Raw genomic sequence first — 23,950 nt, forward strand, 5'->3', positions numbered from 1 at the left:
TGGGTCCGGTCGCGCTGAATCTTCTTCAGCACTCTGGGCAGAAGTGGTATAGGCGGAAAGGCGTAGAATAGACTGCAACTCCACTTGTGACGAAAATCGTCGCCTAGCGAGTGCCCCCTTGGAAATTCCAACGCGCAGAACTGATTACATTGCGCATTCTCTACGGTGGCGAATAGATCTAACCAACGCTCTCCCAACTGCTGAAAGAGACCTTGCGCCACGTCCGGGTTCAGACGCCATTCGTGATCCATCAAGCACCGGCAGCTGAGTTTGTCCGCCCTGGCGTTCGGAGAACGTGCCAGGTGTTGAACCACCAAGGTAATGCCTTGATGTTCCAGCCATGTCCAGAGGTGCAGAGCCTCCTGACATAGGGTCCAGGACCCCACCACGCTCTGTTTGTTGTAATACTACATGGCAGTGGTGTTGTCCGTGAACACCTGCACTACACTTCCCCGGACAGAGGGAAGGAATGCCTTCAGTGCAAGTCGGGTCGCCCGAAGCTCCAAAAGGTTGATATCGAGCCGGGACTCCGCCGGAGACCAGAGGCCTCTGATCTCTGCCTCTCCAAAGTGGCCTCCTCATCCCAGGAGGGACACATCTGTCACCACTGTGTGCTCCGGTTGGGGAAGGGAGAGGGATCTGCCATGGACCCACTCACGATTCGTGAGACACCACTGCAATTATCGTGCAGTGCCCTCTGAGATCTGGACAGGTTGCCCTGATGCTGCGCCCACTGGAACTTCAGGCCCCACTGCAGAGCATGCATATGCCATCTGGCATGGTGCACTAGCAGGATGCACGAGGCCATCAGGCCCAGGAGCTGGAGGATCATCCTGACTGAACCCCGGGATAGAGGCTGAAAGATCGGAATCATAGCCTGAATATCCCGGACTCGCTGCTCGGGAGTATAGACTCGAAAACCACATCGAATACAGAACCGCTCCGGTGAAGGGGAGCTTCTGAGAGGGACTCAGGTGCGACTTCGGCACTTTGACGGAGAACCCCAGCAAATGCAGGAGGTCGGCCGTAGTCTGAAGGTGGGAGACGACTGCCTGGGGTGAGCCCGCCTTCAACAACCAGTCGTCGAGGTAGGGGAAGACTGACACGACTGACCTGCGCAGATGAGCTGCGACCACCGACATCACGTTCGTGAACACCCGAGGGGCGCTGGTAAGGCCGAAGGGGAGCACGGCAAACTGAAAATGCTCCTGGCCTACCGTGAACCGCAGGTAACGCCGGTGGGCCGGCAGGACGGGGATGTGAAAATATGCGTCCTGCAAGTCCAACGTTACCGTCCAGTCTCCAGGGTCGAGGGCAGCCAAGACCTGAGCCAGAGTCAGCAGCTTGAACTTCTCCTTCCGGAGGAAGCGATTGACGTTCTGGAGGGCCAAGATGAGACGCAGACCCCCTTTGTCCTTCTTGGGGACCAGAAAGTAGTGGGAACAACAACCACTCCCTACTTCTGGCCCAGGAATGCACTTGATGGTCCCCTTGGCCAAGAAGGTCATGACTTCCTGCTGGAGAAGTGCAAAGTGTTCCCCCGACATGCGGTTGTACTGAGATGGCATGGCTGGGGGGGTAGACTGAAAGGGAAGGGAGTAACCCTTGCAGATGATCTGCAACACCAACTTGTTCGATGTGATAGCATGCCAGTGGGGGAGGTGATGGCGGATCCTGCCACCCAAGGGCCTGGGGTGCCCCCCACAGCTGAGATTGGGAAGGTTTGGAGGCAGAAGCAGCGGGGGAGGATGTGAACTGACCCCCACGCTGATTCTCAGACCGCCCCTGCGTAAACCACGTCCGCGCATAGGCTGGGTATGCACAGGCTTGCTGAAGAAACGTGCCTGGGTGCCTCTTCCGTTGCCACGAAAGGAACGAAAACCAGGAATGGCTGGGCTTTTCGTAGAAAGACCTAAGGACTTGGCCGTGGCCCACGAGTCCTTAAAATGCTACAGCGCACTGTCGGCTTTATCGCCAAACAAGGGAGTGCCATCAAAGGGCATGTCCATGAGTGAGCTCTGGACATCTGGCGAGAACCTGGTAAATCTCAACCAGGCGTGGCGAGAAAGCGCCACAGTAGTAAAAAAAGTTGCTCTACCTAGTGAGTCCGCGGTGTCCAAACCACACTGAATGGCGAACTTAGCCGCATCCTTACGCTCGGCAACAGCTTGGGACAGCACAGCCTGGGTCTCTTCAGGACACTGAGGCAACACATGTGCAACTGTATCCCACACCGCGTGGGAATAGTGGCCCAACAGGCATGCGGTGTTCACCGACCGCTGCCCTAAGCTGGCCGAAAAGAACAACCTGGCGATGTTTTTATCCACAGGGGCCCCTGTGGCTGGCCGCGACCAAGTGCCCAGTAAGATGTCAGTGAGGGCGTCATTAAATGGCAGCGGGGGCTCCGACGAAGTGGTTGATGTCTGGAGCACCTCAGTGAGGAGATTAGTTTTTAGCGTCACCGTATGGAGGTCAAGGTTGCCCGACAGAGCACCACCGTGTAAGAAGCGCCCTCCTCCATGGTAGGCGGAGGAGAGGCAAACCCCGAGTCAGAGGAGACATCAAGCCTGCCGGCCTCCTCTAACTCGTCCGCCCAGTCCCGCTCAGAGTCACACTGACGAGCAAGAGGGTCCTCAGACCCCTCCCAGTCCTCCTCCACAGACCGCGGCAGCAGGGCAGGGGAAGAGACAAACTGCTTCGGGAACGGCGCCGGACGGGGCCGAACCGGCGCCGTATCCCAATACGGATCCCATGTAGGAACAAAATTGTCCTGGAACCTGGGCTGGGGCAGAACCAATGGCATCCACTGCGGCGCCAGGGGCAGTGCCGAGGCCGGCGCAGGCAGCGTGGGACCTTGTGGCGCCGTGGCCGGAGCCAGTGGCGCAGGATCCTGAGGCGAAGCCAACAGGATCCTGACACAGGACTGCGGGGCCCGAGGGCACGCCGGCGGGAGCCCGATGCATAAACAGGCGGTCCATGGTAGCAAGAAACTCTTGCACCTGCGCAGGAGTCGTCAATGGACCCGGATAAGGTGGGTAGGCCGCGGGACTCCCGGGTTCCGAAGGAGCCGCAGGGGCAGAACCCCAGCCTCCTCGTCCGCATCTGGAGACGACGCTTCTTCGACTTGTTTTTGTGTCGTCTCTTACCCGAATCCGAGGGTGAAGACTTGGAGCCAGAGGATTGATGACGGTGCGTTCTCTGGAGCGGCCCCTGGCCCATGAACGGCACTGGGACGAGTGCCGGACCTCAAGCAGATTCCGGCGCCATTCCCTCAAGGCCTTCGGGGCCTTTGGCCGACAGTCCAAACAGGACCGGGAGTCATGTTCGTGCTCCAGGCAGTAGAGACAGACGTTGTGGGGGTCCACCACCGACATATTGCGACGGCAGGCCCCGCAAGACTTAAAACCAGGCATCCCTACGTGCACCAGAGTAGATTCAAACTTACAGGAGACAAAAGTAAAAAAAAGATAGTCAAAAAGTGACTAAGGTACGTGTTCTAATCGGATCTGCGCTTACTGGCGCGGAAAAAGAAGGAACTGAGGTCAGCGCGCAGGGTGGCGCCTAAGTAGTCTCCATGATGTCATCTCGGCGTATACGACGCTAGCGACGCACGTGAAGCCGCACAACGCCACCTACTGACGTGTAGAGGTACATCTAGCGAAAACTTTCCAGATCCAGTCTGACGCCTGGGGATATTCTAAGGTAAGAAATCTATCACTAACATGTCTCTTTCAGATCAGCAGAACGCTTAATGTGGTCCAGGAGGCCATACACATTCCAAGAGAGTACTGTTAACCTGGGAGCGGCCATGACGCAGCCAAAGACGCCAAGCCTAGTCCCCACCCAACACGATTGGATGGGTAACCCCAAGGACTTATCCATGCCGTTGCGAGCAAACCATTGTTATTTGCTGTGTTGCAGCGGCTAACTTGGAAAAGAAAAAGAGAAAGAAACTAGGCCCAACTAAACCCCCCCTCCCCAACTTCACCCCAGGAAGCATCTGTTGCCCTAACTAATTAGCCCAAAACCTCTACCAGGAGGGGGAGTGATAAACCTCTGTGATCCAAACAGGATCCAACGCCTGACAACAAAATATACCACATTGGAATTCATTTTGCCCTCATTAGCCAGCAAAAAGAATACCAAGAATGACTAGAGCCACATGACCAAGACCCCCACAATTGGAGGGAGTGGAGGGGGCTTGGCGCATCTACTTCACTTCGGCTAAGGAGGGCCGCTGCTGGTGCACCGCCGTTGTGAAGTCCAGAAATAATAGAATCTTTGCGTTGTCAAACCACAGATCAGGATGGGTGCAGGCCTAATGTAGTACCACGTCCCAGTCTTAAGTAGCCTCAGGCTCACAGGCTGCGGGGAGGCCCCAGACGGGGTTCTTGGCACCAAGAAGCGGAGTGCGCTTTCGATGTCAACAAAGGGGGACCGATTATTTTCAGGGACCCACGTTTCAAACCATTCCTCAACCACTCTGGCAATTCCCCTCTGCTCGACGGATTCCAGAAAGCCAATGAGTCGGAGATTAATACACAAGACCTATTTTCAGCATCTTCTGCCATCTACGTCAGAGATGATACCGAGGCGGACAGCTTGGACATCTGGTTCTTGAATGACGAAATGTCATCCTCTGCAGAGGAGATGAGGTTTTCGATCTCCGTGGTTCTGTCTACCATATTGCGCAGATCATGGCGCAGCAGGGAGAGATCGACTGGTAGGCCATCTACTTTAGCGGGGCGTCCCAGGGGTCCTGTATGGCCTTATGGGTCACATCAAAGTCTGCAGCTCCCTGCTGCCTTGATTCTGGCATCTGGCGTCAGTTGAGCCCTCTACATGCTTGTGGGGGGCGGTGAGCGGGCCTGTATAATGGTCCATATTCATTTGGGATGGAGTTTGCGGCAATACCTTCCCCCATTCCATTCTTCACAGTCAGAAGCCCACAATGCAGGGAAGCAGGAAGCCAAAAAAACACCTCTAGAGGCAGGGCTCGGGGCAGCCCAGGGAATGGGACAGGAACCAGCAACTACTCGGGCCCCAGACAGCAGGTCTCCAGAAATCAACTATCAGGGTCACGAGGGGTGTAGCGCAGGAGGGCAAGAAATGTCCACCTGCAGTCCACAGATGGTGGCAGTATACCAGTAGTCCTCAGCTAAGGTTGTCAGTCCGAGCCCAATCACCAAAGCTCTGCAGCGCTCCCCCAACGCCCCAAGGGCAACTGTCTAGTTGCAATCTACTTCCATCCCAAGCTGCACACCTGGGCTCCCAATGCAGACCGCAGACGAGGGACCACCAATCCTCACCGTCGCTGCAGACACCGGGGGCCAGCCGGCAGACCACTGTGACAGGGCCCAGGAAGGACCTTTCAGGACTTGTGAGTGTCGGGGGGGGCATAAAGGGGGGGGTGTCCCAGATAGCGAGGAGCCATTTCCCCTGCCGCTGCCTCAAAGCTGACTGTCAGCAACGCAAGCAGTTACTGGTGCCGCTGACTGCCAACTCAATTGCGGCACATGCGTCTTGCAAGATCTAGCTTCCACTCACCAAGAGTAAGTTGAGGCCTCACAACCAAATTCAGTAGGCCGATAGCGCTGCTCCCTCCTCAAAGCCGCATGATCCTCTGAACTGGATTCCTCCTCCCCATTCCACCCGGAGGGAGGGTTGGGGAGCAGGATGATGCCCTGGTGACCACGCAGAGGGCCCAGCTTAAACCGGGAGAGAAAGAGGTAGGGCTGAGAGAGACAAAAAGGAGGAAGCGCAGGACCTTCCGTTAAGCATCAACGGGGACGCGTGGCCCTCACTCGCGGTGTCCTCCAAGGCATCACCATCGCTCTCCAATACGGATACACAGGGCGCTGTGGAAATTGGCTTCACTACTCCGTGAGGCCTCCCACTGCGAATTGATGAAGGGGGAAGCCTCCACCCCCTCAGCAGTCTCCGGCTCTCAGGGCAGCTCCTCGCCTCAGGATTCATACCACAGGCAGTCGCATGCCAGCCAGCCGTTGCCGAGCTCCGAGTCTCGTTCGCCCACTAGGTAGGGGTCGGCGTTAGGTCAAAGCTAGTCCCTGCAGTCCCTCCGGTGCCAAGAGCACACCCACCAGGTACAGTGGGAGCATGCCAGGCAAGTTTGCCAGCAGCAGCTCTGCGTCTAGGCCGCGGCCCCTACAGCTACTTTGCAGCGCAGCTGGTCTCCTCAGCGCTGAGGCAGTCCAATTGCCCCGAACTGGAGCAAAAAAGGGCTTATTGCGAGCCCCAGAGCCCCGCGAAGAGCCCTGGCGCCTCAAGGTTTGAGAGGGATGTCGCTGTCAGGCAGGATGGCGACATCACTCATGGGTGAAGGGAGCACCACTAAGGCCCGACCGTCATTTTGGCCGCACCCCCAGTTGCAAAACTCTTTTAAACAATTCAATTTATAGTGTGACTTTGCCAGGCTGCCCCGGGCCACCAAAGGGGGCCACCTAAGAGGGCGGCCACCCTTAGTGCCACAGAATGGCACAGGCCCCCAAAGAGCGGTCTAGTGTTTGGGACACGGAGGGCCCCAATGATGTCACTTCCGGCGGGGGAGGGGCGGAGCCGAAGGTATATGGCCTGGGGTCACGGGCCTGGCGCCCTCTTTGACCCCTGATCGGCCGCGTGGACGACCCTCTCCCCCTTGACCCGGACGAGCGGTGCTGCCTGGACACTGTTTTCCCTCCCTACCGCTAACCCGGCTGTCGGGCAGCAGGGGGGGGGGGGGGAGGTGTAGTTATCTAATACTATTTTGCTTTGTGTTGCAGGCGGAGTTACAGGGCGATCCAACGCTGGAAGGTACAGAAGGGTACCCTCTACAGGAGCACAGTAAGGGTGCGAGAGCCAATTATCCCCAGGGAAATCCTCGGTGGGATCCTGGAGGAGTGACGGCGCCCCGTTAGTCCTTCGGGCGGTTGTGGACCTGAGCAACCGGGGGTTGCCTGCATTGCTCCGCCCCCCGTAGGAGGAGAGGCGTGTGTAAGGGGTGGACTGGAGGTCCGCCGGGGGGAGGGGGTTAGCCCTTCCCCCAAAACTGACAACGCCCCCGCGGTTAACACCACAGGGGGTTTATGGCTCATCAGGTGGGCAGGTCGCGAGGGGCGGCCTGACCCTGGATCGCCCGTAAGATAACCCAACATGTTGGCATAATGTTTATGCAAACAAAGCTGCAACAACTTTCTCCAACAAAACATTGCGTGGTGTCTGTTATTATGGGAAATTGTGAGCGGTTTGGGGTATGGGCCGATGTTGGCACTATGCCTAACAGATCAGAATGCAGGTTTCCTTGTTCCACACCCAACAGTCCTGCCAAGAAACCACAACCCCTAATCACTAATTCATGCAGTGTATTTGAAGCCAGCTTTGAGGTGGTTTATCGATTGCAAACAGTTTTTATGCAACTGGTAGATGCGAATACTCAAGTACAGTGATTGCAGAAGACAGAATAGAGAGAAAAATCATACAGTCACCTCCAATGATCCCTCAATGGCGCCCACTGCTTGACTGACTGCCAGACTTCTGCCCTGGCCATGGCACTGCTGGTCACCTCTGCCACAATTCGACTGGCTGTCATTCCTGATAAAGAAAGGATGCAACAACTTAACCCATATTCTCATGACTGGGCTTCTCATCATAATCTACGCATGAACAGAGCGATAACCTCTCAAACACGTCAGGTAACATTTCAAATTACCACTGTTATTCACTGTTGATCGCAAGTGCTGAGCACCGACGAAGCTTTGTGAACAAAAAAAATGATTAATCCACAAATCATGCTGGGGAAACAAAAACAGTTCCCGCTTATCATAAGCAGGAAGGCATCTCTGCAATATCAGATTTCCAACATGCTCAAATTGACAAGTTTCACATTTTGCCCTTGCTTCATTGTACTAATGTCTTTGTCTGCACACCTCACCTGTTAAACTTGAAGGGAAAATGCACCACGAGTCACAAAAGTATATGAAAACTCAATCAACAGTTGGTGCTCGTTTTACCAGCTGTATTAATAATGTAATTGAATGCACCTCCACATTTCCCTCATCTGACTCCTTTCATTATTCTCATTTTGTTCAATGATCGATTTTTAAGTGGTTTTGAACCAAAATTAGATTTATGGAAATTGCTCAGCAAGCTACAGATCTTTAACTGTATTTTCTGGATGCCTAATGAACTATTTCAAACAACGGTTCACAATTACTATGAAACGCCATCTTTGTCTGAATCTGCATCTGTGCCCCATTAAAGAAACACGTGTGTTCATTGTCCAGTACATTAAATCTGAACCAATATCTTTCCCCATGATCCCACAAATAAAGAGTTGGTTAGTTTCAATGGAGCAAGAGTTACAGGTTTTATGTGGATTCGAGTGGCACAGGGAGCACCAAATACTTTGCCTCTTGGCACTGTCTGGATTCTGATTGTATATTGTAGTGAGACATCTGCAGGTAATAGGTTTCGCCACATCGGAGTCTGGTCTTCTGATTCTCCAACAAAAAAGAGTGCAAGTGTGATCAGTGGATCTTTCTTTGGTGTATGTGTTCCAGTCAGCGTGCCAATATGAGAATCGTTCGTAGCCTCTATGGGGTTGTCACTGTATTTCCAACCACTGTATGTCGCTATCCCTGTCGAAGTGTCAAAGTCTCTCCATTCCAGTGTATTCGTAGTCTTCTCCTTTTAGTGCACTCAATGAATTTGCGTCACAATGCTCCGTCTCCCACAGTGTATGCATCTTCACAATCTAAGAGTGTTGTAGGTGACCATCTATGCGCATTCAAATATAACATTTATTTAACTATTGTGTAATGTGAAGCAACTATAAATAGTTAAACCAATAAAATAGTTCCTTAATCTGCCGAAGCAGGGGCAGGGAGAGAACTTCCTACTCCCTCTACCTAGCTAGAACAATTACATGCAGAGCTCACAATTGGGAAAAATGCTTGCCAGGAGGAAATGTTGGGGGACTGCCAGATGCATACTCCCTTGTTTTAGTTCAGGCCTTGCAGGACAGCATGGGTACCCTGATGTGAGGAAAACAAGTTACTTACCTGTAACTTTGGTTCTCCAGTATTGGTAACTTTTATAGATTCCCATAGCTTGTATCATTCCCCGTCGTCGGAATGGGAGCCTCGGTAAATAAAAAAAATAACATAGCAGTAGGTACAAAAGAGAAAGAAAGGCCAAGGCCTCATCTCATTCGTTCGACTATACGGACCTTTGCCGTTGGCCGCTTTGAATGCCCCGTGTTTGAGTCCGGCGTGTCCTGACCCCGTTTTTGAGGCAGGAGACACTAGTGAATAATACCTGTGGAATATTGTTTAAGGCCTATAGACTGGACGTCATTTATGGGCGCCCGCAGTCCTTGAAGAAACACATATAGTCCTAAGTGGACCAAGCTTACACCCAGCCCCGTGTGGGTGTGGAGTCTTCTTAGATCTCCGCCGGTTTGGCTGTGCTTGATAGTACCCATGTCCTGATGAAGCCATAAAGACATCTGGCAGAAACGCGACCGCGACTGCGTCGACACCTTGTCTTTAAGGAGTCCCCTGAAACCCATAACTTAGTCCAAGTTTAGTTTTTTTGCGCCTTGATAAATGTATGTTGTGTAGAGAAAGGATAGCTCTGGCGCACCTTTTTGGGACTTCCCCTTTTGAGATGTATTTCACTCTAAAATAGGAGTGGATACTGTGCTAAGTTTTGTACATTTTTCTTAGGGTACACTGATGTATAGATAGATTGTAGTAATTGTAATGTACAGTTTGTATATGCGATTTGTATATATTGTGAATACCGCATTGTGTTATATATATTATTTCCATATGTGTTTGTTCCTTTGCGCCGCTCTCTCTGTTTTCTCGTATATATGTCTATATGAATCTTTGATTATGAATGTCCTTTAATACTGGTATTCAACAAGATAATTAATTATTTCTTGTTTGTGATTAAATGTTTGATTAATCCCTTAGTGCCATTTTTCTTCTACTTTTTCATCCTTGGATGTCCCCTGCTCAGGTACGAGAGGGTTATGTGGGCAGACCCCCTACCCATTTTTTGAGTCATCTCATTTTGTAGCATATCCACCTCTTTTTGCAAAGGAGACCAAAATAATGTAACAACCAATCAGATTAGTCTCACCCCATAGAACCTTTCTGAGAGAGCCTCAGAGACTCAGATTTGCGTAGCCGTTGTGTAACAGTAACCAAATATGCTGGAGGCTGAGCTTTCCCAAGGGAGTAGGGTGGGTGCATGGGAATCTATGAAAGTTACCAACACTGGAGAATCAAAGTTACAGGAAAGTAACTTGTTTTATTACTCCAGTATCGGAACTTTCATAGATTCCCATAGCTTGTATCAGAGTAGCTAGCAGTTAGCAACAAAGCACATTTTGTGAAATAAAGACTGGAATAACATTGTCTCCATATTTTCACAAGAAATAAACAGACATTGAAACATTAGTCAGTAAACATTACCAGATACAAAATGTGCAATAATAGGAAGGTGGGATAGAAGGGAAAACTCACCACTTACTGTAAGAGGATCCTGAGGACTGCTTGTCCCACTGCCACCTCACTCCGTGGTGAAGAGCTCAAGCAGTAGTGCTTAGTGAAAGTATGGGCACTGCTCCATGTAGCTGCACTACAAATGTCCTTGATAGGAGGGCGTGGCTTGGCCGGCTGCAAGATGGCCACCCTCTAAGTGGGCTCTGCCGGCCAAGCTCTTTTATCCACCACCATCCTGCAGGCATCTCTATCCCACTGGCACTAAACCGTGTTTTCCTGACTCTGGGGAGCACCGTGAACCTACCTGCCCAACTCCGATGAGCCTCCCCAGCAGAGATCCATACTTCGTGGCTGGCGCTGGGCTCTCGCGTCGGGAGGCCGCTCCCGTTGTCTGCGGAGCTGTGCGTGCTTGCGGAGCCCTGCTGAGGCGGTGGAGTCGCCTGAGTCGCGCTACCGCTGGGGGGGGAAATCGCCGGCGGGGTTGGGGGCCGTCTGTTGTGCGGTCCGGTGGCGCCGTGGCCTGGTTTCGGCCTAGCGCTACTCCCCTGCCTTGCGTGAACGCTGCGGCGCCTGGGCTGGGCTGAGGGAGCGGGGACCCCCCTTGCTCTTCCCACTGGTTTTTCTCCCCCTTTAGTGCGCGCAGGCTTCTGTTTCCCGCTCCACCCCTGCAGTGCGGCGCTGGGAGGGCCGCCCGTCCTTGCGGCCCGGCCGCCCTTCAGTCTCCTGCTGCCGCTACGCGCCAAGGCCTACCAGGGACTTTCCGCCTTCAGCTTCGTGGCCTGCTGCTGGGTGCGCGGCGGGGAGGAATCATTTTGTTCCCCGACCTGCGATCCTCACGGGCCGCTCCTGATGTCACCGCGGCTGCCCCGGGACGCGCCTGGCTAGTCTTGATGAGCATCAGCGCTTGCTTCCTGTGCCTCGAAGGCCCCCCTCCCCCCCCCCCGGGCGGATTACCTCAGCTGCTGTTTTCTTTGCGGGCAGATTCCAGGGTGTTGCTGGGCCTGGTGGGTAAACGCTAGCTCACCCCTCATCCACTTCTGTTCGGGCCTTCCCTGGTGACTTGCCCACTGCTGCACTGCCCTCTGGATTATCCTCGGGTCCCCCGGCTGCCTGTACCCGGCCGGGTGCCCCGCGCCAGCCGCGAAATTGGGCGCGAAACCTGCTGCAGTGCGCTACTTGATCCTTTCCTGTTCTCAGGAACTGTGCGCCATTCGTTCACACCCTGCTGAGCTCACTGGTTGCCGTGTCCGCCTTGGCCCCGGCGTCACCTGCACGCCGTTTTGCTCTGGGACGTCCCACACCCAGTTGTGCTCCTGTCCCTCCCTGCACATTACCTGCTGGCGGTGGCCGGGCAAAGGACTGTATTTCAGGCTCCTATACTCTACCTCTGATCGCCGGCTACATTCTGCTCTGTGCTGTCGGGGACGCATCCCCAGGCCTGCTGGATCTGTCTTTCTTCTGGTTCCCGGATTGTGTTCCCCGCTGGACCCTGTGCTCTTGGCCGCTGAGTGCTTGTGAACCCCCCCCCCCCATCTCAGGCTCCTCTCCCACCCTGTGTGGTTCGGTGCTCACCTGGAGTGCACATCGCTATGGGGAAATTCGACCCTAAGTAGCCCAAGATCGCCTCCGAAGTTAGGAGATCCTCACGTCAGGAAGGCGCGAGCTCAGATGGAGCCGACTCTCCCGGAACGATGGACCCCCCCCCTCCTTACCCCCCCGAGCTGAGTGGATAAACTAAAGGCGATTATGCTGGAGGTTAAGTCGACCGTCACCAGAATTGCGTCCCAGCTTGATCAACTATCGGCCCGCCTTGACTCAGTGAAGGCTCGTGTTGACTCCCACGATAACAGACTGCTCCATGTTGAATCCAGGCACAAGTTGCTCCAGATGGACAAGATCCTGGCTGTAATTCGGGAGAAAAATTTGGATTTTGAGGCTCGCTCCCGCCGGAGTAACCCTCGCATCACGGGCCTACCTTAGTCCACCGACATCTCCAAAATGGAAAACTTTGTAGAGCAACTAATCAAGGAACTCTTCGGGGACATATTATCCCAATTCTTCGTTGTGGAACGTGCCCACCGCTCCCTTGGCCCGCGCCCGTCTCCTGGTCTGCCACCCCGCCCCATAGTGGCGAAGATCCTGAATTTCCGAGATCGCGATGCTATCCTCCGGGCGGCACGCGATAAGGGCACCATCACGCACCAGGGAAACACCCTCTCCTTCTACCTGGATTACACCCTGACCGTTCAAGCTGCCAGGAGAGAGTTTTTGGCAGCCAAGTGCATCCTCCAAAAGCACAACGTCTCATATTCCCTGGCTTACCCGGCGAAGTTGAGGGTCCGGCAAGGTTCCAAGACACTTATCTTTCCTGACCCAAGGGAGGCCCTGGCCTTCGCTAAGAGACTGGAAAAAGAATCTCGTTCCTCCCCTCCTAAGTCCCCACTTGATAGTGCTGACCGCCTAAGTGTCAATGATTGACTGTGCGGACAATTACTTTTTGATTGACCTGATATCTGTCTTTGATGCCGCTACCTAATCCAAGCTTGGCCACCCTGCTTCCTTGCAGGGGTGTCCGCCGAGTCCTGCCATGCCCCCACTGGGAGGATACCCATTATTAACGCTGTGTTGTCCCCACCCAGTTCTGGGTCCCTGGGGTGGAGTGGGTGGTCTTCTCAGCCTGTTTGGGGGGTTGGAGTGGGTGCGGGTTGGATGGGTTTCTTTCTGTTTGGGTTGGGGGGGATGTCCTGGGGTGGTGGGTGGTCGGGATTGCGGGTTCCTTCTTCTTTGGTTCTTTACACTGCATTGTGTTCCCTGCACAGCACCGTTGCAAGTCTATTTTAGTCCGTATTCTGCATTGCTTGGACTTCCACACAGCATATTGTTCTCCGATTCGCCTTGACTGCACTTACTAGTCATGTCTTACTGTTCCATACGCTGCTCACCTGGCACCTTCCTCTCTCTATAGGTTGCGCCTTCCTGTGGTCTGGAATGTGGGGCGATCTCGCCGCCTGCTGGAGCGCTTCTCCCTTTAAGCTGCACCTGCCAATCAGACGCTCGCGTGCTTTTCCCACGCTTCTTTGTTGGTGGAAACCCACCGGGTGCTGTCTTTATTCACTTGCGCTGCTCCTTAGTCGAGCTTCATCTTGCAACCAGTTGACTCCCCTGCTCCATTTGTGCGTTGCGTTCGTCTGAGCTGTCTGTGTCGTAACGTGCTACACCCTGCCCCGCCCCCTTATGGCTGGCATTGTCTGCTGGACTTGGAATGTCCGTGACCTGAATGATTACCGCAAGGCCCGTCTGATACATTCACACCTACAGCGCCACAAGGTGGATATATGTCTCTTACAGGAGACGCACCTGTTGCCTGGTACCGTCTCCAGACTCCAATCTCGCTACTGGGGGGAATCCCCCTGTATGTCCGCCATCCCCGAGAAAACCCTAGCCCCTTGGTCCAGGAAACCATACGCTTTGGTGGGCGCTCGGGCATCCAGGTGAATTGGAGTAAGTTGGTTCTATTCCCACTGTCCCCTTTCCACCTGACTTTCCGTGCGAGTGGGCATCTGGCCCCACGCGCTACTTGGGCATCTGGTTGAGTAGGGATTTGGATGAATTGTGGAGGGCGAACTTCGGGCGGGCGGTAGATTGGCTTGAATCTAGGATCCCTTCTTGGAGCCGACTACCGCTGTCTTTGGCATGCCAGATCGCCATTGCTAAAATGGTGGTCCTTCCTAAATTCCTTTATCTCTTCTTGAACATACCTATCCCCCTTACTTCTCATTTCTTTCGCAAAATGCACTCTTTAGTCATCTCGCTCCTTTGGGCGGGTAACAACCCAGGGTAGCCTAGGATATCCTCACTCTCCCTGTCTACCGGTGGGTTGGGCGCACCTGACTTTCGAATCTACGCCTTATGTGCCCAGGCCAGCTTTCTGCATTTTTGGATTCACCCCAACCCCTATCAGCCCCACGTCGCGGTTGAGACCGATGTGGCTTCTTCCTGGCCCCTGTCCACTGCTCTGTTCGTGCCCGCGCCGCGTCGCCGGGCGGAGGTTGACACGGTAGAGACGCTGCGTTGGGCTTGGTCTTGCCTGCGCTGACTCTCTCTTCTTTCTGCCAACGCCATGCCAATTGTAAACCATCCAAACTTCCCCTTGCTTCAGTCGCCCAGCATGTCCCGACATGCGGCCCGACTGGGACTCAGGACTGTGGCGGATCTCTACCCAGAGATCTCCTTTTACTATCTCCCTGACTCCCTGGGGTTGCAGGACACACTGCTATTCTATCAGTTGCGCGGCACTTTCCGGAAACTGCACCCCACTTTTCCTCAACTCCCACCCACTCTTCCAGCTCTGGACTTCATATACACCTCCGCCTCTCCGCACAAGTTAGTCACCAAACTGTACGCTTTTTCCCTGGCGTCAGCCTCCATCTCCTCGGATCGGACCCGAGAGGCGTGGAGCGTAGACCTAGGTATTGATATTTCGGAGGCCGCCTGGCTTTACTGCTGTAACCAAACCAAAAAGCTGTCACCAAATTACCGGCTCCGCCTGATCCACTTTAAGTACTTGCACAGGCTGTACCGCACCCCAGTGCAGCTCCACCGACTCGGGCTTACCCCTGGGGATAATTGTTTGCGCTGCACTGCTCCTGCCGCGGACTTTGCCCATTTGGCGTGGCTCTTCCCTAAGGTTTCTGAGTTCTGGCTTGCGGTGTGCTCCACCATTTCTGACATCCCCGGTGCTGCTGTGCACCCTGATCCTCCCCTGTGCCTTCTAGGCTTTGCTAAGTTTTGCCCCGATGCTTCTCGCCACCTAATCTCGATGCTACTGGTCCTCGCCATACGTAGGGTGGCAATGAGTTGAGGTTGGCGGCCTGCTCCTAAGGTCAAGAGTTGTTTGGAGGATGCCTCCCGGTGCCAGACTCTTCTACCAGAGTTCTGGGACTTAATGCCTACCAGATCCCGCCCATTGACATCTGGGTCCCCTTGGTTACCTATATCTTCTCCCACTCCCGCGCTCCCCGCCGGCCCTGGGTCCGCTGCGGCCGCCGGCGTTGGTTAGTGACTGCCCCCCTCTATTTCCCATCAGCGCCACTGCTGCTTCTGAATCCCTACTGATATTGCTCTTTTATGTGTGCTTCCCCCTTGGGAGTATGAGACCCTGGTACTGTGGAACTGTGATTCAAACATTCCTGATTTACGACATTGCTGTAAATGTAACCTGATTGCAACAAAATGACTGACTTGTAAAGTATCTTGCTGCTGTGTGCGATAGCACTGCACGGTGTATTGTGTCTGCCATGTCTTTATTCCTCAATAAAGGTTTTTGAAAAAAAAATAAAAAATGTCCTTGATAGGAACTCCAGCGAAAAGAGCAGCAGACGATGAAACTTATCTTGTCCTTCTAGCGGCTTCACCCGCCGCTTGGTGACAGTAATGAATTGCGCTGGCAATCCAACGTGAGATCCCTTGCTTTGAAAGGGGAAATCCTTTTTGAGGAGCACTAAAAGCGACAAAGAGTTGGGTAGATTTCCTGAAATCCTTGGTACGTTGAAGATAGAATTTGAGACACTTTTGGACATCCAAGGGATGAAGAGACCTTTCTACTGGAGTCGTAGGTCGAGGGAAAAAGATTTTAGAATGACCAGCTCATTCAAATGGAAATCCGAAGGAACCTTTGGAATACATTTTGGATTTGTTCTTAGAATCAGAGTGTCCTCTTTGCACTGTAAAAAGGGTTCCTTAATCGTGAGAGCTTGAAGTTCTCCAACTCTCCTGGCTGAGGTTAACGCGAGAAGGAGAGCCACCTTCCATGACAGAAACTTAAGATCCGCTCTATGAATAGGCTCAAACGGAGGTCTCATGACTTGAGCAAGAACCAAATTGAGATGCCACATGGGAGGCGGGGGTCAAACTGGAGGGAAAACCCTAAAGAGTCCTTTCAGAAATTGTTTGATAATTCTTGCAGAACAGAGGGAAGGGCCAGAGGCTGTCAGTCTGAATCTTGATATAGCCGCCAGGTGTACCTTGATAGAAGAATGGGAGAGACCTGACTTGGCCAGAGACAGAATGTAAGGTAATATTTGATGAGGAGCAGAAGAGAAAGGATTTATGTTTTCCAAGTGGCACCACAAACAGAAACGTTTCCATTTTGAACTTGGTGCAAGGGCTTGAGCTAAAACCTCTTTACATTCCTGAGGGATATTTAAATTCTGAAACTCTCGGTGTTCAGGAGCCACGCTGTCAACTGCAGTGAGCTCGGATCCGGATGTACCACTTGGCCCTGGGACATCGTCAATAGAGAAGGAATGAGTCGCAGGTGAACCGGCTGATCTTGAGAGAGTAGGAGAAGCTCCGTGAACCAGAACTGGCGGGGGTAAAGACGGTATTTTCAAAAAAGGGGGGAGAAAGAGGGAAATAGGTACCAGGCTCACCCTCCTTTAATTAACAGTAAACATAAAATCCTTGAAACAAAGGTCAAAAGCCTGGCTTGTCAGTGACTAGTATTCACAAAACTTACTGGAGTTGGAATCACTATGTTTTGTAGAAGGAAGAAAAAGATTTTTCTTTCTTGTGTCCCCTCACTCACCAGGGTTTCCCCCCGGTGACATGCTTCATCATTGGGGCCATCCAAGCCCTCTACGGACTGAGGCGTGCTGCGACTTGCGAACTACGTAGGAGCACTTTATGTGATGGACTATGTGGGGTGCAAGTGGTGTTGTGAAGTGGAGTGGTATGATCTAAGTGAGTTAAAAATACCTTCCTAGTGAGCTACAAATGATTTATTCCTGCTCCTGGGGTGTATATATATTAAAAACGGGGTAGAGAGCTAGGGATCCTACTGTCAATGAGTCAGGTATGCCTAGTCACTCCTGTCAACATGTTTCGAGCTCCCCAAGCTCTTCTTCAGGACTACACAGGGACCAGCGCTGTGTTCGCCACTCCTAAAATGTGCCCAAGTGAGGTATTTATCAAGAACAAATTAAATTAGAATAAATGCTGCAATAATAAGGCATGCATTAGTACATACGTAGAAATAATGGCCACGTAGTACCTGTAAGAAAAAGAAGAAAAATACTTATATGGTTAACGGGGTGTGCCCCCACAGAGTATTAACATCTTTAACATACACCAGACTCAGAAGTATGTCTGCGCCTTTGTCCATGCTCGAATGTGAAAGGCTAAATGGCGTGAAATTAAAACAGTGTATCATTTAGTACTCATAACTGCATACAGTGATAGAACACACACGCATACCACATTGAAAAAGACAGACTGTTACATACATTAATCGGGACCTAACTGAGCCCCATGGAATGCGGAGAGTTGCTCGTATCCTGTTCAATCTAGGGAAATGAAATGAGGAGAAACGGGTGCCGTGTTAATAATCGGAACTTTGGTGGAGAAGGCGTTCCACGATGTCAGTGGCTGGTTATTGCTGCCAAGGGAACGAGAGAAGTGATACAACTACGGGCCGCAGATCCGCTGGGGCCCTGTGGGGTTAAAAAAGCACTTACTTGGTTCTCAGGATATCGTGGCACAATCACCTACACTGCAACCTCCGTCCCGCATCTTGACATGTGTGTCCGGAGGCTGTTTAAAAGCACATCAATCCGCACTGTCATTGCGGTTTGCATGGGCCGCGAAATAACTTTGTTTCTCAGTGATCGGAACGGAATGGCGGCCATCTTAGGATGATAAATCTGGACAGTTCCCAGACATTGTCCAGGCGAAAGACTTGAGCGAAAAACTCCTTCTAAGAAACTAACCCAAACACATTGTGACACAGGCAAAGAAAAGGGCTTCAAACAATAATCGCGACGACCTTTTAGAACCTAAAATCGTTCAGGAAAACACCAAGAAACGGCCTATCTGCATAACTACTTACAATGTAGCTTCTAACCAAGTAGTCAAGATAGTCAAAAAACAAATCGATCCTAGGAGAGATTTGTATAGGAGGACAGACACAGACCGTCTTCGTTGCAATTGACGGGTGGAAAAAATCTGCCTTTTCTGTCTTTCTTCTGATGGGAAAGCCTTGCAACAAGTTGTATCCAGAATGGCCCCCAGAAACTTAGTCCTCCAGGTTGGCCGACTTGTTTCTGTTGAGTTGAAGACCCAGATGATTGAAAAGCTGAATGCAACTTTCGACTGCACTGGTAGTTGCTTGAGAAGATGGAGCTTTTATCAACCAATCGTCTAGGTAGGGAAAAACCTGCAGTGCCTGTTTTCTGAGAAACGCTGCAACTGGGACCAATACCTTTGTGAATATCTGAGTCCGAAAGGCAGGACCTTGAAATGAAAGTGTCTCTGGGCTACTGTGAAGCGTAGAAATCTCGTGTGGGCTGGGTGGATAGGAACATGGAAGTATAAGTCCTCGAGATCCGGAGTTACCATGTAATCGCCTGGATTCAGAAGACGCAAGATGTCCTCAAGGGATACCATCCGAAACTAGTTTTAGGAAATAGGTGTTGAGCTCATTCAGGTCTAAGATTGGGCGCCATTTTTCTTCTGTCTTAGGATAGAGGCACTGGTTCTATCGCTCCTTTGATGAGCAGTTGATAAACTTCGAGACGTAGAAGGAATAGATGTTTTGATTCGGTGGCGCGAGGGGCTCTGGAAGGTGGCAGGTGTTGAAACTCTAGTGTGTGGCCAAACCGGATGATATTGAGGACCCACCGATCTGATGTTATGATCTCCGAGTCGCGGAGGCATTGTGATATCCTGCCCCCCACTGATGTTACAGGGGGTGAAGGTACAGTAGACAGAGACGGGAAGCCGCTATTGGCATTTAGAGGAATCCCTCCCCTGACGCCCCTATCGTCCTCTCTAAGCCAGGCAAGACAAAGACGCCAATGGGCCCTGGCGTTGAGAGTTCTGGGGTTTGTACGACTGTGAAGATTGCGAATAGGAGGAGTAGCGCTGCTGTTGATATGGATTAGTTACTTACCTGTAATCCTAGTTCTTATCCAGGGGTATACTCATCAAAGTCATAATCTATGAATAATCCCCGCCCATGTGCGGGATCCCGGAGCATATAGAAAATACATATATATACCTATATATGCGCATATGTGAAAACATATATATATATATATATATATATATGCAGCCTATATTTCCACAATGGCCAAAATGCTGAAATTACATAGGTTTGTATAGAAGCACCTATACTCTCCCAACCCCTAAGGAAGAAAGAGAGCAGTAAACATTTGTCATCCAACAATACTTTATTGCCATAGAGAAACCTGTAATTGCAGGCATTTGCCAGTAGGCTGCAGTAGAGTATAAGAAAACAAAGAAAACTGACACCTTGCCTTTAAGACCTGTAGGCGATCCCCTGCTCCCATGATGCACCACAGGTGGCAGTTAGGTCAGTTGTTTTTGAGGTACCACACTTCTGGCTCGAAGGCTATAGGTGCTGAGAGACCTAAGTCTCCGTCTACGTTTCCGTCGACGTTGAGAAACTCCACCACCCTCGAGGGGGTCAGCGTCGAGAGTAACGATGGCTAACATCTCGCCGTCGGTGGGCGTGTCGTCGTCGGGAGGATCATCTTTGAAGATGTTGCTGAGGAGGCATTATCACTGTCACTAGATACTTCTTCTTTACGTGACTTCAGCTTCTGCAGCCAGGTCAACAAACGTCCTTCGCAGTCTCTCAGGGTGTTGGTAGAGAAGGTCCTGCAGATCTTACAATCAGTGGCCTTGTGATCAGGGTACAAGCAATACATGCAGTCCTTATGCTTGTCCTCAATGTAAAGCCTTTTCTTAGAACAAGTAGCACAGACTTTAAATAAAGCTTTCTTCTCCTTGTCTGACATCCTGAAGAGAATTGTAGAGAAAAGAGATGTAATCCAAAGTTGTAGAGAAATCTGAGCAGAGCTCAGTGGAGATTCCATTAGCACAACGTGCGGTAGAAAATCTAAGGTTCCGAGGCTCTCTCAGGAAGGTTCTATGGGGTGAGGCTAATCTGATTGGTTGTTACATTATTTTGGTCTCTTTTGCAAAACGAGGTGGATATGCTACAAAATGAGATGAGGCCTGGGCCTTTCTTTCTCTTTTGTACCTACTGCTATGATTTTTTTTATTTACGGAGGTTCCCATTCCAACGACGGGGAATGATACAAGCTATGGGAATCTATGAAAGTTAATGCTAAAGTCTATGGTTGGGCACTGCAATAGTAATTATCCTAATGTGAAAATCTTTTTTACCGTGCTCCAAGGTATCGCTTCCCACCTGGAGCGTAGTCAATGATTGGTTGGTAGCAGTTATATACACATATACAACTCTCCCCTTGGGCACAGGTGTTTTGCTGACCAAAAAAATTCAGCTCCTTTTATAAATCAAGAATTTATCCTCTGATTGTTTATGTTCAATTTTATTTCATTGAATTTCAAAGTCATTACATGTTGATTTCATCAATATTCGAATTTCATCCAAAAAATGCTATATATCCAATGCATTTCGGTGGTTAAACCACCTTCATCAGGAATCCATCTGAGCATACAATTTTCTAACCATTGCTCTTTGAGTTATCTGTTTCAAACATAATCAAAACATGCTATACGGTGAAAAAAGGTTATGATCACCATCAAGACTCGACTTTTTTACATGTGAAGTTAACAAGAGATACCTCAACTAACTGTATCCATTAGCTGGCGTCCACTGACTTAATGGTTGATAAATGCACAACAAACTCACTTATTTATTAGAAATGTTCTTAAACTTTCATGCTCGGGAAACGTGTTCGTACGAGATGCGGAGTGGACCGTTTACTTTCAAACTGTACGTGCCTATGCCAACGTTTAGAATTTAAACAATGCTATCTACCAGACCCCATTCTATATCCAACGCTTATGTATCTATGAAGCATGCCTCAACGGTTTTCTGCTCTTAAACTAAAACGACTTTTGAACATTAGCGCTCTGCTCTCACCTGCACTGGTTTTACTCGCGTGTTCTCGATGCTGCCATAATTACGCGCTGCTAGCGGTTCCGGATTCAAATGGTGTTATGCGCATGCGTGTGTTTGCGTGTGACGTATTCAGGATCCGCGCTCGCCTGTTTTTTTTAAAAAAAACAGCGGTTGCTAACTTTATAGATTAAGGTGCTAGTACTCACATCTCTTCCGTGAGTGAACGATGAGTATCATGTGAAAATCTACCTTACTATTCACTAACTTGATGAACCTTCACATGCCTAGAGTGAGACTGAGGACCTTTTAACGCTACATCCTTTTAACGCTACATGGAAGTTCCAAGGTCCTAGTGGCCGATTAGGCTCTTATCATCATGATGTGGTGATTTATGGTGCGGGATTATAATATGTGTACACATTAATACCCTTGTACAAAATGACATAATTACAAATAACACAAGAATTCAGTCCTGTCATTTAACCCGTTTGGTTTCAGGCTGTTCAAATAGAAAATCCAATGATTTTCCCTCTTCAAGAGGTTATTCTTGTTGGTGGAACCTTCTTTTCTTTCGACCTGTTCTAAGATGCAGGCTCTTAACTGGCTGATATGGTGTTTTGCCTCCAAAAAATGCGTTGCCACTGTGGATTTTAATGAACCTGTCCGTATGTTGCTCTTGTGCTCAGTCAATCTTATTTTTAATTTCCTTTCTGTGTGACCCACATACAATCGACCACATGGGCATGAAGGGGAATGTTGTTACCCATCCCATGAAAGGAAATAACATCTACCTTAAAGTCAATGGAACATGTGATTCAGCCAACATAATATACATGTTGAAATGCCTATGTGGTCGAGTGTATGTGGGTCACACAGAAAAGAAATTCAAAATAAGATTGACTGAGCACAAGAGCAACATACGGACAGGTTCATTAAAATCCACAATGGCAACGGATTTTTTGGCGGCAAAACACCATATCAGCCAGTTAAGAGCCTGCATCTTAGAACAGGTCGAAAGAAAAGAAGGTTCCACCAACAAGAATAACCTCTTGGAGAGGGAAAATCATTGGATTTTCTATTTGAAAAGCCTGAAACCAAACGGGTTAAATGACAGGACTGAATTCTTGTGTTATTTGTAATTATGTCATTTTGTACAAGGGTATTAATGTGTACACATATTATAATCCCGCACCATAAATCACCACATCATGATGATAAGAGCCTAATCGGCCACTAGGACCTTGGAACTTCCATGTAGCGTTAAAAGGATGTAGCGTTAAAAGGTCCTCAGTCTCACTCTAGGCATGTGAAGGTTCATCAAGTTAGTGAATAGTAAGGTAGATTTTCACATGATACTCATCGTTCACTCACGGAAGAGATGTGAGTACTAGCACCTTAATCTATAAAGTTAGCAACCGCTGTTTTTTAAAAAAAAATAGGCGAGCGCGGATCCTGAATACGTCACACGCAAACACACGCATGCGCATAACACCATTTGAATCCGGAACCGCCAGCAGCGCGTAATTATGGCAGCATCGAGAAGACGCAAGTAAAACCAGTGCAGGTGAGAGCAGAGTGCTAATGTTCAAAAGTCGTTTTAGTTTAAGAGCAGAAAACCGTTGAGGCATGCTTCATAGATACATAAGCGTTGGATATAGAATGGGGTCTGGTAGATAGCATTGTTTAAATTCTAAACGTTGGCATAGGCATGTACAGTTTGAAAGTAAACGGTCCACTCCGCATCTCGTACGAACATGTTTCCCGAGCATGAAAGTTTAAGAACATTTCTAATAAATAAGTGAGTTTGTTGTGCATTTATCAACCATTAAGTCAGTGGACGCCAGCTAATGGATACAGTTAGTTGAGGTATCTCTTGTTAACTTCACATGTAAAAAAGTTGAGTCTTGATGGTGATCATAACCTTTTTTCATCGTATAGCATGTTTTGATTATGTTTGAAACAGATAACTTAAAGAGCAATGGTTAGAAAATTGTATGCTCAGACTATTGTTTGTTATTTTCAGATGGATCCCTGATGAAGGTGGTTTAACTACCGAAATGCATTGGATATATAGCATTTTTTGGATGAAATTCGAATATTGATGAAATCAACATGTTTTGACTTTGAACTTCAATGAAATAAAATTGAACATAAACAATCAGAGGATAAATTCTTGATTTATAAAACGAGCTGGATTTTTTTGGTCAGCAAAACATCTGTGCCCGAGGGGAGAGTTGTATATGTGTATATAACTGCTACCAACCAATCTATGAAAGTTCTAATACTGGAGTAAACAGAAAAATTCATTTGGGCCTGAGAGAGAGGTCATGGCAATATCAGATAAGATTTCAGCAAAAATAACACCTTATCTGGTAGAGGCTATCTAGCCGCCGATTCCTTTCCTTAGAATAGTCCTCAGGCATCTGGTAAAATGATGAAGCAGTACCCACTGGTAGTGGGCGTCAGTAGGTGGCATCATCATGCTCCACATGGTGTTATCGGTGCTGGAAATGATGTGCAAGTTACCTAC

General features: G+C 50.1%; 1 protein-coding gene across 5 annotated transcripts in view; it reads right to left on the bottom strand.

The window, feature by feature from the left end:
* The window catches only part of MRNIP (MRN complex interacting protein), a 168,711-nt gene that overhangs the window by 42,348 nt on the left and 102,413 nt on the right, over window positions 1–23,950 (bottom strand). For all 5 annotated transcript variants that reach the window (XR_013598698.1, XR_013598699.1, XM_078653544.1 and 2 more), the window contains one exon: window positions 7,482–7,587. Coding sequence is in view for 3 of the 5 variants with exons in the window: in XM_078653544.1 (XP_078509670.1) it covers window positions 7,482–7,587 (106 nt within the window). In the remaining 2 variants the exon portion in view is untranslated. The remainder of the gene's footprint in view (window positions 1–7,481; window positions 7,588–23,950) is intronic.

Source organism: Lissotriton helveticus, chromosome 7 (assembly GCF_964261635.1).
Source record: "Lissotriton helveticus chromosome 7, aLisHel1.1, whole genome shotgun sequence".
NCBI lineage: Eukaryota > Metazoa > Chordata > Amphibia > Caudata > Salamandridae > Lissotriton > Lissotriton helveticus.